Source organism: Mercurialis annua, linkage group LG8 (assembly GCF_937616625.2).
Source record: "Mercurialis annua linkage group LG8, ddMerAnnu1.2, whole genome shotgun sequence".
Taxonomy (NCBI): Eukaryota; Viridiplantae; Streptophyta; class Magnoliopsida; order Malpighiales; family Euphorbiaceae; genus Mercurialis; species Mercurialis annua.
In genome coordinates this window covers 41,526,884-41,545,300 of record NC_065577.1, presented here as the reverse complement: position 1 = coordinate 41,545,300, position 18,417 = coordinate 41,526,884, and the positions used below count along the sequence as shown (strand labels likewise).

Genomic DNA, 18,417 nt, shown 5'->3' with positions numbered 1-18,417 from the left:
CTTTATATTTTTATTGGTTTAACCAAATTAATAAATTATTTTGGCCGGTTCAACATTAAGTTTTTTAGATTTCTATTAATTTGATTAAATTGGCTTCAATTAAAATTACTAGCTACATTGATTCGGTTAAAACAAAACAAAAATCTACTAATTTAATTTCTATTAAATCAGCTTGCACTATGATTTTTGTTTATTTTTTGCAACTAGTTGTTTATTTTTATCTAAAAACTTGTCATGTATTCATAATTTCATTTTGTTTCGTACTAAGAGTTAGAATCCCTCCCTCTATTTTTGGTTCCGGTTATGACTTGAAATGTTAATTTCCCGAGTAAATTATATATACGGGACAAGTTTGCAGGAAAAAATAATGAAAAGCAACTGTCACATATATGCAGTTTTAGCCAAAAAAATCTTATGTTGAAATTAAATTAAAGTTTAATAATTAAAATAAAATGAATCAAAATTTAATCACCAGATTGTAATAAAATAATGATTTGGATACCATAAAAATAAATTATCCCAAATATCATGCTAAAAGGATGACTAGATGAGATCTTTAAGTAAACAGAACTTACTGATATTTAGCTCGAAATATGGGTACGTAAAAGGTCGATTTGGTTAAAAATCGATCGATTCAATCAAAATTAAATTAATATACTATTTTAGCATTAAAATAGTACTTTAATTTTTAAAATAAATATCGAAGAAGCATTTTAATTTTTTGGTCATGTTGATTAGTATTACTCTTCAATTAAATTATGGTAGATTTTCTACTTGTTCACAATAATATTATGAAGCTATATGATATAACTAATTTAGTGTGATTTGGGTGATTTTTAGAGATAATAGCTAGCATAATTCTGAACCTACTTTCAATAAAAACATTTTGTAAAGAGAGTTTAGAATCAACAAAGAAAAATATATTTTTTAGTGAGTTTAAGAAAAACTTTTACACCGATAAAAGTAAAAGAGTATATGCAAATGATAGTCATGTATATTTTTAAGTGAGAGACAAGTCAATTTAGTTCTAAAACTAAACTATGCTAAGATATTAGAGAAAACCAAAATAAAATATTAAACTGTTTTGTTATTTGAAGAGATACAAGAGGATAACAATGCATTTCTCCACCAATTTCAAAAAACAAGGCCACCCTCATTTTCCCGATGATTTCTTTCCCAGCAATTTTGAAAAGCAAGGCCGTCCTCATCGTCCGGATTGTTCTGATCGATGTAGTGAGTTACGTGCCAACAAAATTAAAGAATCCATAGAAAGGAAAGAAACCTTTAATGTTTCCACATAATTTCACATTGAACACATACGCTAATATACTACTCTAATATTGTTTAAATTCTAAAATAAAAAAATTATAGGCCAAATATTATTAAAAATTAAAAATGTTTTAACCTATCACATTATTTTATTTAAATCTTAGTAATTTGTCCAAATCTTACATTTTTTTCTTAATATTATATACAGTTGTTCAAATTAACTTATAGTCATGTACAATTGTGGACTTGATTGCTAATGAATGCATGAATCACGTGTTCTTACAATGGTTATAGACGGGAGGTTATATGCTATATTTCTTAGTCAACTTGAAGTCATGAGATACAAAATTTAAAATTTGAGCAAATTAAAAAAATTATAGTTAAAATATCAAATATACAAAAGATTCAAATTTGTTTTGAAGATTGGCTATGATTAAAAAGATAATTATTTCATTTATAATTTTCGGTTCTAGACTTATAGTTTACTCCTCCACGTAGGAAAAACAATTTTATTAATGATTTTGAACTTTAATGAATATGCTATTTTAATATTTTAATATTTAAATTTGTTTAATTATATAGATAAGTATTAAATTCGGAAGTATTTTAATTGTGTAGCCATGTTAATTGCTCTTCAACTAAAACTTCATGATTTTCACTTTCATCTACTATATATAGGATTTTCTACTTGTTCATAATAATATTATGAAACTGCATGTATAATAAATTTAGTCTAAAATGATTCTTGTGTGATTTAAAAAAAAATAGGCAACAGGTGCAAAAAGCCCTCAAACTTATATATCATGAATAATTATACCCTTTAACTACAACTCGGTTTAACTCCGCTCCCAATTTTTTTTAAATGATCAAATAAATAACCTTCCGGCATGACTCCGTCACTCTTTTCCAAACGCCATTCAATTGGTTTATTTACACAATATATTACTGTTTATTCCAAGGTGAAACATTTTCTTTTAAAACACACTGACCCACGAATGAAATCCCAAATACCCACGCTGACCCATGCTTTAACTTAAGATAAATCACTTAATTTTTTTATAGGTTATGTTTGGTTCATGGAATAAATTTGGAATAAAAGGACCTCTCAAAACCTCTTCCGACACTGTTTAAGTTCAAACAAAAAGACGGAATTGACTATGCCGCCGCAATTAACTAGAGACGAACATTTGCCTTTCATTTGCAAGATCAAACAATTGGTCGCTCATGCAAACTAGAAATCTTTAGCTTACTGTTATGGAATTCATTTCAAAAAATTTGTGAGTTAGGTTGAACCTAGTTGTAGTTGAAGGGCATAAATATTCCAGGCATATAAGTTTGAGGTCTTTTTGAACCTTTTGCCTAACAAATACTACTATTATTTTGAACTTACTTTTAACAAAAACGTTTTATAAAGCAAGTTTAAAATCAACAAAGAAAAATAATTCTTAATCAATGATTTTTTAAGTGAGCTAAGCTAAATTAATTAAGTAGCTGCTTGACTTTATATTAATCAGAAAAAAGTACTACTAAATTACTAATACACAGATTTTGATTTTAAAATCCAATACGAAGTAAGATTTGGTAGCATTATTATTCTAAAAATCTGTTGGCTAAACTTAAAGATTGACTTTTGCTATTAATGTATGAAACATTAGTAAGAATAGAATAAACAAAAACGTTTTAGGCTGAATAAATCAATTTTTTATTGATGTGTTTATTAGATTCCAATGAGCTTTTATACATTTGCAGTCATATGAGAAATGAATAGACAATATATTAGTATTATTTAACTTGCACAAATGACAGTATGGGTGAGCAAATTAAAACCGACATCAATATATACTTGTGTGAATTTAGTTCGACACGTAGAATTATAGACCATCCATTAAATACATGACACGTGGAGTAATTGAATGTCGTATTCCGGATATGAGCATGGCTAAGAATCTGCAGTATTGTTGGGTTTTCAGACTTCCAGATAAGTCTCCAAAATTTGCATGTATTATTTACTCAAAAGAAATAAATCACAATTGTACAAGACTATAAAAGAGGCATGAGAAATAGCAAAGAAAATGCTCCAATATTCAAGAGTTTAGCACACTTAAAGTTACAATTAGACATGTTAAACAAAATTGCAATCTAAAAGAGCTGGCAAAATTAAAGTAACAACATGAGAATGCTTTAGAGTGCAAATTATTCCCGTAAGTGGCATAGCCAGGGATAAGTTTTTCGTACTAACCGGACGGACGGATATAATTTTTAGTCGCCTATGTTCGAGTGCAATATACACTTCTATTTAGATTCGGATAATATTTGGTTGAAATCGAGAATGAAGAACTATACGGAGAATTATCGGGATCATCAATGAAAAAAATCCGATCATTAATGCTTGGTACTAAATCCCAATATTTATAATCTTTCAGTTTATAAATTTTGATTTCTTGATGAAAAACCGTTGATACCAATAGATAAAGATCTCCACAAGACTCCACCAAATAATTCCTCTGTAAACGCTCACCGATTAACTGATCACATACAGAGTTCATAAAATAATCTGATGATGATGAAAAACAAATAACCCAAAGACGACTCTGGAAATCAACAGCATACACTCGCCCGTTATAAACAATTATATCTTCGAACTCCCAACTTTTTCCGTTCATCTTCTTCCAATCCCAATCTCCAAATTTACAGTAAATCAAATATCCTTCTGTGATTGCAAACACCACACAGTCTTCTTTACTAGTCCGATCGTTATCCGGATAAACAATCACTTTCTGGAACAAACTAGTCATTCTTTCAGAACTCCGATCAGAAAAATGTTTGAGTGTGTGTCTTTTGCATACTTCCGATACATGATAATTTCTTGAATCAACCACCTCATTACGATGAAAAATAATATCCTTCTTGAACTTTCGCCTGACGCGGCGTAAAAGGCGTGCTTTGTGTTGCCCTAAGTGATGATGATCAACTTCAACCAAGAAACTTTTAGTACCTTTACAAGTTGGTTTAACAATATAGGTAATCGTTACGTAAAAGTTCAAGAATTTAGGAATCTTGATTCCATAATTACAGTATTTTTGAAGAGAATCATGGACAGGGAGCTCGAGAGGGCTAATAACATTACCCTTCGCACTGCTACGATAATAGGCTACTGAGTTTCGCCATGATTGACAAACGCTTCCGACACGAATAATGTCGATTCGAGCTTTTAGAAGTTCGATAATTGAAGCTATGATGTCAATTGGTAGATCAGACCAACTACATTGCCTATCTAAATTCATCTTTGATTCTTCTGATATTGTTTTTTTCTCTATAATTATGCTATTCAATATATATAGAATAAAAGGACTCCAACTTTTTTTTGTCTTTGGTATGTTTGCCGATAAATAAGAAGATGGTTAAGCACAGAATTTCCATCCAAGTTTTACCTTCCCTAAAACTCTCTAATACTCTCCTTTTCTAAATAGAATTTTATTGGCTTAAATTGCTCCAAAAATCACAAACTATCGCGTATTTTTATTATTTAACACGAACTTTTAATTTTGGCATAAAAATATACGAGCTATCTTATTTTTACAATAATAGCACGAGCACCATTTTGGACATAAAACAGCAAAAACTGATGTGCAAAAATTTGATACTTCATGTATTTTTAGCCAAAATTAAAAGTTCGTGTTAAATACCAAAAACACGCGAAAATTGATGATTTTTGATGTATTTAAACCAATTTTATTTAATAATTGACTGTTTCACCTTTAAATTTGCTCATAACTAGAGAGGAACTTTTTAAATTTTAGGAAAAATACTGTAAAACAGGTTTAGGAAAGTACTAAAAGTTGGTTACCAAAATAAAACAAATGGAATACTGAACTACTAAATTTCTAATACACATATTGTTTCTAAAATCCAATATGAAGTAAGAGTTGGTAGCATTAATATTTTAAAAATCAGTTGGCTAAACCCTAGATTGATTTTCGCTATTAATGTATAGAACATTACTAAGAAATTAAGAATAGACTAAACAAAAACATTTTAGGCTGATAAATCAATTTAAACCGACATCAAAATTAAATTAACCGTGTAGCTTTGTTCATTTCTTTAGCCAAATCTGCCAAATTAATAAAAACCAAATTAACAAAATATTAAAACATATAAAACTCAAACTGAATCTATAATCTCAGGCTCTTTATTTCAAAAATTTGATACTTAGAATTTGTAAAGGTTATAACTATCTTTTAATATAGGCTTAATTCTTTAAAAAAACTCCATCTTATATTTTTTTTTCGTTTATACCCTGACCTTATAAAAACACCACTTGTACCCAATTTTGAGTTTTTATGTTTCATCTCTACCCAAAAGCATTAAATTATACTCTTTTCATTTGAAAAAGAGTTTAAAACAATCCTTTATTTTTAACTTATATACTATTTAGATATTAATGTTATTAATAGTACAAAAATACCATTTTCTTCAAAAAATTAAAAATAATTTTAATTTTTTTTATTTTTTTAAAAAATATTTCCGAATTTTTTTTAAATTTTTAAATTTTAAAAAAAAATGTTTCCGACAAAAAAATTTAAAATAATAATAATTTTTTTATTATTTTATAAAATTAAAAGAATTAATTAATTATTTGGATGTATTTGATTATTTTTTAAGTTTAAGGATTTATTTTTATTTTTAAAAATAGAAAAAAATATGTTTTAAACTCTTTTCCAAATGAAAAGAGTACAATTTAATGCTTTTGGGTAGGGATAAAACATAAAAACTCAAAATTGTGTACAAATGGTGTTTTTACAAGATCAGGGTATAAACGAAGAAAAAGTGCAAGGTGGGGTTTTTTTAAGAAATTAAGCCTTTAATATATCATCAGTTCGCCTTTTTCCCGTAAACGGGTTAAATACTTTATTGGCTACCGAACTATCAATTTATTTCAAAAAGGTTACTAAAGGATGTTTTATTTCAAAAAGGTTACTCAATTTTCGATTTGTTACAAAAAGGATACCAGACTTTGACTTATTTCGAAAAGGTTATTAAACTATCAATTTATTACAAAAAGAATACCCAATATTTTTTTATTTTTAGATATCACCAAAAATTAATTTTTTTAATCATCCGAATCACACGAGACAATTTTAAAGTAATTATTTACTACACAAACTATACGTGTATAAATCCTCAATTTAATTAAAAAAATATTATATCGATAAAAAAATTTAATATGTGATCTGTTGTTAGCTTTTTTTTTTTAAATTCAAATAACTTTTATATAATAAGCACCATTTTTTATATAGTTGTTTTAATTTTATTAATTATTCAAATAAAACTGCTCATACTAAAATATATAATTTTTATAATGTATAAATTTAGCCGAAATTATTTTAAATGGTCTAATTATCTATAAATTCCATAATTTTAACATTTACTATGTACTGTGTCAAAATTTAATCTTTGAAGTATGCAATACATACGGAAAAAAAAAGGAAGTATGCAATACATCATATTTCTTTAGTGTAGCTTCCTTCTATTGTGCCTGACATTGCTGCAACTCTTACTGCGTTTTCTAGCATTGCCGGAACTCGAACTTGAAGAATCTGAGCCATATTCCGCATCGGATTCAGAGCTACTACTCTCTGACTCTAATGAACTAGCATTATCCCCAAATTCTGAGTCAGGTTTCTGCTGTTGCATGATAAGTTGCGGCATATTCTTCAAGTAACGGCGCAAATCTTCAGTGATCCCACCAAGGCCGATGGACGAAAAGAAGTTGATAGCAAAGCGTGTGTTCTTGGGATTATCCTTGGGGAAGATAGACTGAAAAGAGTTGCTCATAGTAGGATCTGTAAGGCGCTTATTCAAACCACAAATACCAAGATGTTCCGACAACTCCTGGAATAGAAACTTGAGGAAAATACGAGATGAGGAAGTCGTGTCATCTTCATTTAAGCATATGTAGCATAACACACGCCAAGAAAGAGCGTCGGTAGCAAGCAGATGGGCGAACATCATTGCCACATTTCGTATCTTATTTGTTTCTAATCGATGTATCATTGAATATTGCTGAACGAAGCACTCCTCAAAACTGTCCTTGTATACTTGTTTGATCATGCAAAACCTTTGCCCCAATAGACCATAAAAACGGTTGTAAAATTTCTCTTGGCTGCAGCAGTCCAAAATCATACTGCATATCACCATCTCTTGCCCTGGCTCGAGTTTGATCTTGAGTAACTTATGGCCACACTCCTCGTACGATACACTGTCCATAATGGTTAGGTAAACAGTCCTCCGCAAATCGACAAGATTAGTTTCAGTCTCGTCTTGTATTAGCATCGGCTGTTCATCATAATCATCACCAACTTCGTCTATTTTTTCTTCTTCTTCATCAGATTCCTCGCCGAGGATGTCTTTCTTTAATTTTTCATACTTCAGCTCGTTTTCAATAAAGTCAGGATCGACCTTGAAAATATCAAGGTTGACCTCAGGATCAATGTTGTCATCTTGGAGTGAGATCTCATGAGTTACCTGCTCCTCCTGCTCCACAAGGTCTAGATCAGAACGAACAGCCGGGTACCCTTTAAATCTGCTTTTTCGGATGGCAAAGAGGTTCTCAACCATATATTGGACGCGCTTATGAATGACTCCTTCATGAAGAATCCCCCGGAAGCGCTCAAAGACTCCGAAGAAACCTTTCGGTGACAAATCTTGGAGAGTAGAGCCACACTCCGTAACAAAAGAGACCGCCACTTCAATGCTATCATCCGTGGGATTCTCGAGCAAGACTGTTAGTAGTTCGAGCGCAAGAATCTCATGAGCCACCAACTGGTTAACTAGATGTGCAACGAACTTCACAGCAGCCAGCAGTTGGGGCTTGTCGTTGCGCACATAAGCTCTTTTAAGCTGTAAGAGAACTCGGCGCAATAAAAGATCACCAATTTGCGGGAATTTCGTATTAACAACAGCAACTAAAGCCGCAAATACATCAGTGAAAGCCGGAGAAGCCATCTGAGATTTCATACATGTTCGGCAAAAGAGACCTCGGCCTCTAACTAGATTTTCCGCGAACAATTCGGGGATTAAATGCTTAATGTTTGCAGCATTAAGCTTGTTTACCAGGCCGTTGATGCTCTTACGAAGAGCATCCCACGTTAGTCTCTGATACTCCTCGCTGCTTTTATTTACCATGTCGTTTAACGGATAGCTCATAATCCTGCGTGGTGAACTGAACTTCTCGGATCGAGAAATAATGTTATCAATGTTACTCATATATCTCTCGCCTTTTTTACTCTAGAAAATTTATAATACCTAATGGTACTTCCTAGCTGATATATATAGACCCAAGAGACCATAGATTTTCCTGATTTAATAAGTACTAGTAATTAGGTTATAGAAAATTTTATCAAATTTTATTTTCCAAAAATGAAAAGGAATCAAGAATCCAAATGAAATATGGATACAACAAAGTCCTTTTCCTTTTACTTTTCAGAATAACTTTCCAGGCCAATTGTCTAGTAGTAGACGTGCAATGATGCAGTCCATTCGTTACATTACAACAAATATAAAATATCTAAAATCATATAATAAAATTAAAAAATTCATTTATTATATTCCAAAATCATAAAATATCCAAAATCGCTTAACAAATCATAGAAGTTTCTATTCGAGTTTATTTTTTACTTAAGCAAACTGAAGACACAAGTGTTAACTTTAAGGTTTAGAAATTTAGAGTTTTAAGGTTGAAATTTAAGGTTAAGATTTATGATCTTCAAGCAAACGAATCAAAATATGGGTGAGCAAACGGTTGTCTTGACAACCGACCGATTTAATCAAAAATAAATCCAATATGCTATTGTATAATTGATATTTTATTTTTTATTTGTATTTTAACTTTTAAAATAAGCATAAAAGAAGTGTTTAATTTAGGGTCATGTTATTACTATATAATTTTCTACTTGTTCATAACAATATTGTGAAGGTATAATTTAGTGTGAGATTATTTTTGTGTGATGTTAAAAAATAAATAGCCAACATTATTCTGAACCAACTTTCAACCAAAATATTTTCCTAAAGCTAGTTTAAATTGAAAATTCTCTTAAAGGGTGTTTGGTTCAGCTTTTTGGTGGAGCTTTTGACTTTTGCTTTTCAAAAAGCTCCACCAAAGTGTTTGGTGAGAAATTTTTCAGAGCTTTTTGGAGCTTTTTGAACCTCCAACAGCTGCTGTTTGAAAAGCTCCATTTTGGAGCTTTTTGCCAACAGCTGATAGCTGTTTCATTATTTAGACAAAATTACCCTTACTAGAATATATCATTTTTTTATATATAAAATTATTTAAATTATTTTTAAATACTCTAATCATTTATAAAGTATATAAAATTATTTTATTTATATTAAAATAAATATAATTTAATAACTTTTTAAAAAATTTATTACAGATTTATAAAAAAAAAATATCTAAATAAATTTAAACTAAATATTGCTTCTTATAAAAAAATAATTATTAATACTTTTATTAAATAATATATGATATAATATATTCATAATTTAATATATAAAAACAAAAATTATGCCCTTTACGGTCATTTTATATATAAACAGCTACAGCTAATTAAATCTCACCAAACACTAATGGTCTATCAGCTATCAGCTACCAGCCAACAGCTAACAGCTATCAGCAACAGCTAACAGCCACCAGTTATAAGAAACAGCTGAACCAAACAGGCCCTTAGTTATTAAAAAATATTTTACTTCCAGATAAATATATTAAGACGATAGTGCAATTTTTAATCAAAGAGATTTCCAAATCAGAGATAAGCTAAACTAATTCTAAAATTATATTATGCTATGATATTGGAGAAAACCAAAATATTTTGTTTAGCAGTTTTGTCAATTCAAGATTAATACGAGAACGAATGATAATGGCTAAAATAATTGTTGTGCCAATAGAAAAGAAGTAAAAGTATAAAGAGTTACTCTAAGTGATGAATTGCTTGAAGCAATTGAGTTATAATAAAATCAACGAGCCATTCTCCCGCCGATGAGTATTTATATATTTATGGTAAAATTTATATAAAAATCCTTTGTATTTTACCAATTTTATTCAACAGACTCCTATTTCAAAATTATTTATGTTTGGATCTCTGTATTTGGTAAAATTCTGTTTTTCAGGTCCTTTTTAAAGACTTAAAGAATAAAAAAATTGTAAGTATAAAGATTGAACAAAACTAAAAGATAATCTGAAAATTAAAAACTTTGTAATTAAAGAAACTGGAAGATCAGAAACATAGTACAATGATTTCTCAAATAAAAATAATATAATATAAGTGTCTTTAAATAGATTTAGTCTATATTTATAATATCAAAAGTGAACAGTGTCATTCAGTTCCTTCATTACTATTATAAAATTTGACTCATATGGAATTTCAAAGATATGTTTACGTCTTTTTCTTTTATAACCTTTTTGTTTTTTTTTTTGCTCTATTTCAATTGTAGTGTCCTTATTTAAAAAAATAATAAAATATATCACATGATAATTATTTTTTCTTTCCTTTCATGTTGCTATTTGTCTTTTTTGACTTGAAAATGAAGTTGCCCCTTATTATAAAATAGCAAAGAAAAACGAGTGAAGGTTAAAAAAACCCCTGAACTTGGCACGGATATTAAATAAGTCTAACCTCACAAAAATAGATTAAATCACCCTAGAATTATGCAAAAACGTATCAAACACCCCCCCTTTCCCACTCTCATTCACACTCTCCGGTTTTAGATGGTTAAAAACTTAAAACAATCCTTTATTTTCATTTTATTTTTTAAATTGACATCAAAATATTTTAAAATATCAAATATATCTCCTATATTTTTAAACTTAACAAATCAAATTAATTTTTAAATAAAAGATGAAGGATCTCTTTTCACCCTTTTCATATTCAAATCTAACCTAATTCATTATCCAAAAAATATAATCCATCGCCGTCTTCTTCTTCTTCTTCATACCCATTCCCGCCGCCGTCTTCTTCTCCAACCCATCGCCGCTGCTCCTCAATCCGTCACCGCTGCTTCTCAGAACCATTCTTGGTTCGTCTTCCATTCCTACACTAGACCGCCGATTCTTCACATGACGGAGCCACATGACGGAGGTTAGAAGAACGGACTTTATAGCCGGCACCGGTGAGTTCAGAGCATAAATGGGTCGTTGTTAGTTGTGACGGTTCGACATGGAAGAAACTGCTCTGTTATTGCTGCTGCCACCGATTCCCTCGAAAACTCGTCGTCGCCGCCGATTCCCTTAGAAACTCGCCGCCGCCATCGATTCCCTCCGTTGTTGCTGCTGCTCCTGCTGCTTCGATGGATCGATGGCTCATTTTCTTTGTTTAATTTGTTTGTTTGATTTTGAGTTTAATTTTGAATTTTGATTTTGAATTCTTAGTTTGGATAGTTTGTTTGTTTGTTTGTTTGATTTTTTATTTTTTATTTTATGTTTATTATTTATAATTGCTACCGTTCGTTTAACAAATTATCCACATATTGGTATTTAATTTGTTAAATGAATGTGTAATTGGATGGCTCAAATAGTAGCCGCGAAGTCCACTTTTAGTTCTTTTATTTTAAGAGGGTTTCATCATCTTCATGAGATAGCCTTTCTAATATATTTATATATTGTTATCTTTGGCAAAAAAAAATTACAGTAATGGTGGTTGTTAACTGTTTATGTCTAACTGTGGTGTTTACTGTTTAATTAGGGTTTAATTAGGTTTAGTTAGGTTAATTAGGAAAAAGGGAAAAAAAGATCACAATTAAGATTAATTAAAATTTTAATTAAGATTAATTAAAATTAGTTGGAGTTAATTAGATTTAATTAGAGTTATTTTTTTAGATTATGTAATCCCACTCTCTTTTTTTTATCAAAAGGATGAAACCGATCTAGTTTTGTATAATTCTAGGGTGATTTGATCCGGTTTTGCGAGACTGAGCTTATTTGATACTTCGTGTTAAATTCAGGGGGTAAATTAATCATTTACTCAAAGAAAAACAAACATGTCCAATGTAGATATTTAAACATAATTCTCCTTTTACTTTTCAATTTATTTATTTGATATGTTTTTTTTAACTGAATAATTCAGCGGAATTAGTGAAATTTAGTTATATTATTAATATTAATTTAATTTTTTTTAATTTAACATATATATTTTTTCAACTAATTAATTTGTTCAAACATAAAGAAAAGTATATAATGAACACCATATTTTTTTATTGTTTATTAAATATGCCGATCTAATACCACAATCCTTTGCATAACAAAATTTATATTTTTATTTATGGAATTAAAATGGATTTGCAATACTACTTTTGTTATTATTTTGAATTAATACTAATAATTGAATTGTTTTAATAGAATAGTTTTGTCTATCTTAAATTTTCTATTTATTAACTTTTATTATCATAATACATTTATGAAATTAAGATAATACATATTTTTTTATATTTTTTCAATCTTACAAAATCTTTTTTAATTCGCCATCGTATTTAACTATTAAATGTTTTTTTTTTAAATATGAATAAGTATAAAACCATGACGCTTAAACAAATTATGAATAGATTTTTGCTAACTTAATATAGAACGAATATTTAAAGAAGAAAATATAGAGCATTGTGTGTAGTTCGCCGAATAAATATGTTAAATCAAATTACAAAACTTATTATTTATAATAATACATTCAGACCCTTTTTAACTTTTATGAAGTAAAATAAACTCGTTTTCATATATAAAGACAATCTCCTAAAATAAAATAAAAAAAATTAATTAAATGTTAATTGAAAAATTAAATTATCAATGAAAATTTAAATTTATTTCTAACCAACAGCAAAATAATTCTTATATAACATATTAAAATATTTATTTGTGAAATTTTGAGTATTTATTAATTTTTTATTATTTTTCCGAAGCGAAGCGAGGATTTCGTAGTAATATATTCAATTTGGTCAGCTGATATTTTAATTTTTTTGATCTCAAATCTTGTTGAGTCAATTAAATCAATAATTTTCCTACCAACAAACACTACGCTATATATATATATATATATATATATATATATATATATATATATATATATATATATATATATATATATATATATATATATATATATATATATATATATATATATATATATATATATATATATATATATATATATATCCTCAATTTGGTCAGCTGATGATTTAATTTTCTTGATCTCAAATTTTGTTGAATCGATTAAATCAATAATTATCGTACCAACAAACACTACACCAAATCATAGCTTTGGCAACAATTTACAAGAGAGATGGTCTTTAAAACCGTCTCTGATTTATCAATTTTTAAAATTAACGGAAATTTATAGGGTTTGTTTCTTAAACCGTCTCAGATTTATCTATAGACATTTTTTTTAGAGGAAAAGAGAAATTTATTGATTAACGAATTGAAGAAACGAGTTCATTGACCGGGAATGGAAGTTCACCGTCAAAATTACAATCTCTTCCGAAGAAAATACCCCATTTAGCAAGGGCATGAGCAACTTGATTTCATTCTCTACGAACATGTTAAAAAACAACATTGCGATTCGTAGCTAAGGCTAAACAGTCATCGATGATAAGTTGCACATTATCTATAGCACGATCAGGTTGTTGGAGACGAGAAATAACCTCCAGCGCATCAGCCTCGATGATCACCTGAGAGCACTGGATATCAGCAGCAAGTTGGAGACCCAAACGGACAGCTAAAGCTTCGGCTAACTCAGGAAAACTGTTTTTTACCCTGAATATTTTATTATCTCCTCTTTTTCTCTGATCGACCTAAGTAAATCATTTTATTGTGCCGTTAATACTGATCATTATTTTCAACTAAATCATCTTGGTCTTTGCTACTACATTACTCATGCAAGCAGTTCATCTTCTTCAATAGCTAAACCAGGTTAATCTTGATTTTGATTTTAGATTTGGGAGGGGAGGCTGGGGAAAGCTTGTGGGAGAAATCAAACTCACGACCTAACAAGTTGCTGTCTAGCACTTATATCATCTGAGCTATATTTCATTAGTATATTTTAATTCTAGTAAATTAAGCATATTTTTTAATATATAAAGTTTAAACATGTCTTTAAAACGTTGTCCGATTAGGTCTAATTTTTCATTTTCGATATTTTTACAAAAAAATATCTTTCCTATAGTAAACGACCATAAATGTTTTTGGGCCAAAAATACCAAGAAATAAAAGGTTGGGTCTTTTTTCATGTTTTAAAAAGCGTATTTAAATCGATACGAGGTGAAAGATAATTTTTATTTTTTAAATAACCTTATAGATATTATATATATGATTGAAGTTTTCTATTCTTTTAATTATTTTCTCTTGGTCAAATAATAAAAAAGGACCAATTTTTTTATAAAAGTTTCATTAAAGTCCAAACCTTTTAATTTTATAGTCTTGAAACGCATGATTTTATTTCAATTATGTCCAATTACATAATTTTGCTTATGTGACGATGGTGTGTGGCATTGTCACATCAGCACATATAAGCGTCAAATGAGTAAAATTATATAATTAGACATTATTGAAATAAAACCATATGTTTCAAGACAAATTGAATAAAATTAAAAAATTTAGAATTTTACGGAATTTTCATAAAAAGTTTGGCGTTTTTTGGTCATTTGGACTTTTCTCTTTTGAAATTAGTATCTAAAAAGTGTTTTAATTTTGTGGTCATGTCATTATGGTTTTACTTGTTCCTGACAATATTAACTACGAAGCTACATGCATAATTAATTTACTGTAAAATGATTTTTATGTGATTTTAAAAAATAATAGCCACCAAAATTATAAATCTACTTGATGGATATCGAATCGAACAAAGGATCACTTTACCCCTCGAATTTGGCACAAAGTATCAAAAACGTCCAAATTAGCAAAACGGAATCACTTTTATCCTGAACTTGTCAAATTTAGTACAAAAACCCCCCTCCCCACTCTCACCTTAGAGAGTGTAACTCACTCTCCGGTTTTAATAGTGGTTTTGGTTTTCTAAGGTGGTTTTTGCTTGAAAAAGGTTTAAAATGGTCCTAATTTTTTAAAACATTTTAAATTAATACCTAACAATTTTAAAAAGGGACAATTTCATCCTTTTAATTTCAAATTTAAAAATTACAAATTAGTCCTCCAACTTTTATATATATACCAAATTAATCCCTAAAATTTATATTTTTAATAAAAAAAATCAATTTTTTTTAAAATTAAATCAGACCCATGGGTCAAAAATTGACCCATGGGTCTTGAAGAACAGACCCAGGTCTGTTCTTCAAGAGAACAGACCGCCGTCGGTCTGTTCTCTTGAAGAACAGATCGCCATCTGTTCTTCAAGAGAACAGACCGGCGGGTCTGTTCTCTCAAGAAGAACAGACGGCGCGCCGTCTGCTCTCTCAGGAACAGACGGCGCCGCCGTCTGTTTTTCTTGAGAGAACAGACCCGCCGGTCTGTTCTCTCAAGAACAGACTTCCGGCGAGGAGGAGGTCCTCCTCGCCGGAAAGTAAAAAAAAAATTGAATTTTTTTGGGTAAAAGTTCAAAAAAGTCCCTAGGTTAATTAGAGTTTAATTGTGATTAATTAGTATATAAGTGTGATTAATTAGAGTAAATTAAGTTTAATTAGAAATCCACTTTCCAATTAAGTGCCACGTCAGCATAAGGGGTGTTTTTGTACCGGTTTTGACAAGTTCAGGGTAAAAGTGATCCGGTTTTCTCAATTTGGACGTTTTTGATACTTTGTGCTAACTTCATGGGGTAAAGTGATCCTTTGTTCATATCGAATCCTACAATAGTTACAATGGAGCCGAGTCACAGGAGATTCATTCTCAGGTGATACCGGACTCCCAATAAAGACCTGAATATATGAAGAAGGTGCCGAATCCCGTAAGATTCGCCAGCATACCGACGAAGACCGAATCCCGTAGGATCCGCCCAAAACGCGTTAATCCGGGATTCGGGTAGATCGCCATATCTAGAAGTATCTTCCTATTTGGACACAATCTCTAAACATGGAAAGATAAGCTCTATCTTAGGAAGACGAGACTATTTAAGAAGACGTTCCTAAATAGGACTCATGTCTGAATAAGGTAGATCGCGACAAATCAGGGTGAATCTCTACAAAGTAGCTCGATCCCTACAAAGTAGGATTCATTTACATATAATGACTCTACAAGGTATATATTCATCTACTATAAAAGAAGCATGAGGTATGCCTAGAATCACAACTACATTTATATACTCAAAACGCTGCTCAAAACTCTAAACTGACTTTAGCATCGGAGAGTTAATCGGACCACCACTGTCCGGTTAGCTTCTACCCTGTTTTATAGGTCTCATTCACCGGTTCAGAAGGCAGACTCCATCACTACTTAATTAAAAAACATTTTAAAGAAAGAGTATTATGAACTTTTAGTTAAAGACAATTTCAAGAGACAGATAAGCAAAATCAACTCTTAAACTAAGATATCTTAGGCCTCGCTTGATTCGTTTTATATCAATTACTGGAAGTAACTTTCCGGAAAGTGTAGTTTCTGGAAAGTTAACTTCCAAGAAGTTTGATAAATGTTACTTGTTTCAATTTTTACTTCCCGGAAAGTACAAAATTAATTTTAATATAATATACTATATTTTTAACTAAAAGATATAAATGTCCTTTGATAATTTTATATTATTATAAAAATCGAGCAATAAATAATTAAATTTTCACTTATTATCTCTTATTACGATTCAAGTACTATTTAGAAGAATTTTTAAATATTAAAATTTAAAAATTATATTTTTTATTTGAATTTTACATAATATAAAATATTTAATAAAAATATATACTTATTATAAATAACAATTATAAAATAATATAAGTATATTTTTTGAAATAAATAAAAATATTTTTATATAAATTTTAAAAGAAAAAAAAATTAAGGTTAAATTAGGAAAAATCAACAAAAGTGTTAGGGAAGTTCTACTTCCTTGGGTTTTGCTAAGGAAGTTACTTCCCTAGTTAAAGGGAAGTCAAACATCCAACTTTCCGGAAAGTAAAATATAAAAATTGAACCAAACAAAAAAAAATTACTACTTTCCGAAAAATACAATTTTCTTAATTTATTTACCCCCAACTAAACAAGGCCTTAAGCTATTGGAAGAAACCAAAACAATGACAATTACGGCGGAAAAGTGGTGAACAAAGTTACATTATCATAAACTGATAACTTTTAACAGTGTTAGATTTTATAAATTTTAATGCTGTTTTTATATCGCAAATTTGCAATTTTAATTCATTTGGAAGCAATATAACACGAATAATTGCATGTGCATATATATATATATCAACATAATTAAGTTTTTTTTAGAAGTGTATGCATTAAAGATGAGATCTCAGCACTAATGGAGAATTTAATTATATAAGTTATAGATTGATCATCCGATATGCTATACATAAATTTATCGAGTTTTTACATGGGACCATTTTATTTTTATTTATGCAAACGTTTCTAAAATTTCAAAACTCGGTAGTTGTAATGTATTCTTATAAAAATATTTTTTTACTATTTATCATTCCACATTTCTATTTTCTGCTATATAATTGATTGGTACTGGAGTCTTCATGGATCACATCCACATAGAATCCACCATGTACATACTCTATTTACAATTAGTATAAATATATAAAAATAATACAATCCTTAATTATCTAATTAGTCTTAATAAGAAAAGGATATATAGCTCCAAAAACAAAACAAAATAACAAAAAAAAGTTGGTAATGTTTACAATTTATAATGGTGCTTATAAAACTCAAAAAAATGAAGCAATTAATTTTGAAAAAAGTAAATGGTATAGTTTATATTTCAGTGATATCATTAGTTGGTTTAATCTTTTGACATATATAGTACTACTTAAAACTATATAATTGATGGTTTTTCCAACTTCAAATGATAGCAATCAACCAAACAGTAACCATTTAACAACAAAAATCCAAAATTAGTAAAACAATATGCTTAGCAAAATACTAACCTATTCTTTTCTAAATTAATAAATTATTTTAATTATTTTTAGAGCTTAATAAATAGGACTAAAATGATTAGAGACTTCAACATTAGCCACATA

At 29.2% G+C, this 18,417-nt stretch overlaps 2 protein-coding genes across 2 annotated transcripts; both read right to left on the bottom strand.

The window, feature by feature from the left end:
• Positions 1-3,536: 3,536 nt before the first annotated feature.
• Positions 3,537-4,553, bottom strand: LOC126662106 (putative F-box protein At3g25750). Its single transcript, XM_050355994.1, has one exon. The coding sequence runs from the start codon at positions 4,551-4,553 to the stop codon at positions 3,537-3,539; it is 1,017 nt and encodes a 338-aa protein (XP_050211951.1).
• Positions 4,554-6,648: 2,095 nt separating this feature from the next.
• LOC126661018 (uncharacterized) lies at positions 6,649-8,545 on the bottom strand. The gene has a single exon (XM_050354772.2). The coding sequence runs from the start codon at positions 8,533-8,535 to the stop codon at positions 6,781-6,783; it is 1,755 nt and encodes a 584-aa protein (XP_050210729.1). The 5' UTR covers positions 8,536-8,545; the 3' UTR covers positions 6,649-6,780.
• Positions 8,546-18,417: the final 9,872 nt, after the last annotated feature.

Coding starts and splice junctions, on each gene's coding strand:
- LOC126662106 (XM_050355994.1), bottom strand. CDS start 4,553: ATGAATTTAGATAGGCAATGTAGTTGGTCTGATCTACCAATTGACATC.
- LOC126661018 (XM_050354772.2), bottom strand. CDS start 8,535: ATGAGTAACATTGATAACATTATTTCTCGATCCGAGAAGTTCAGTTCA.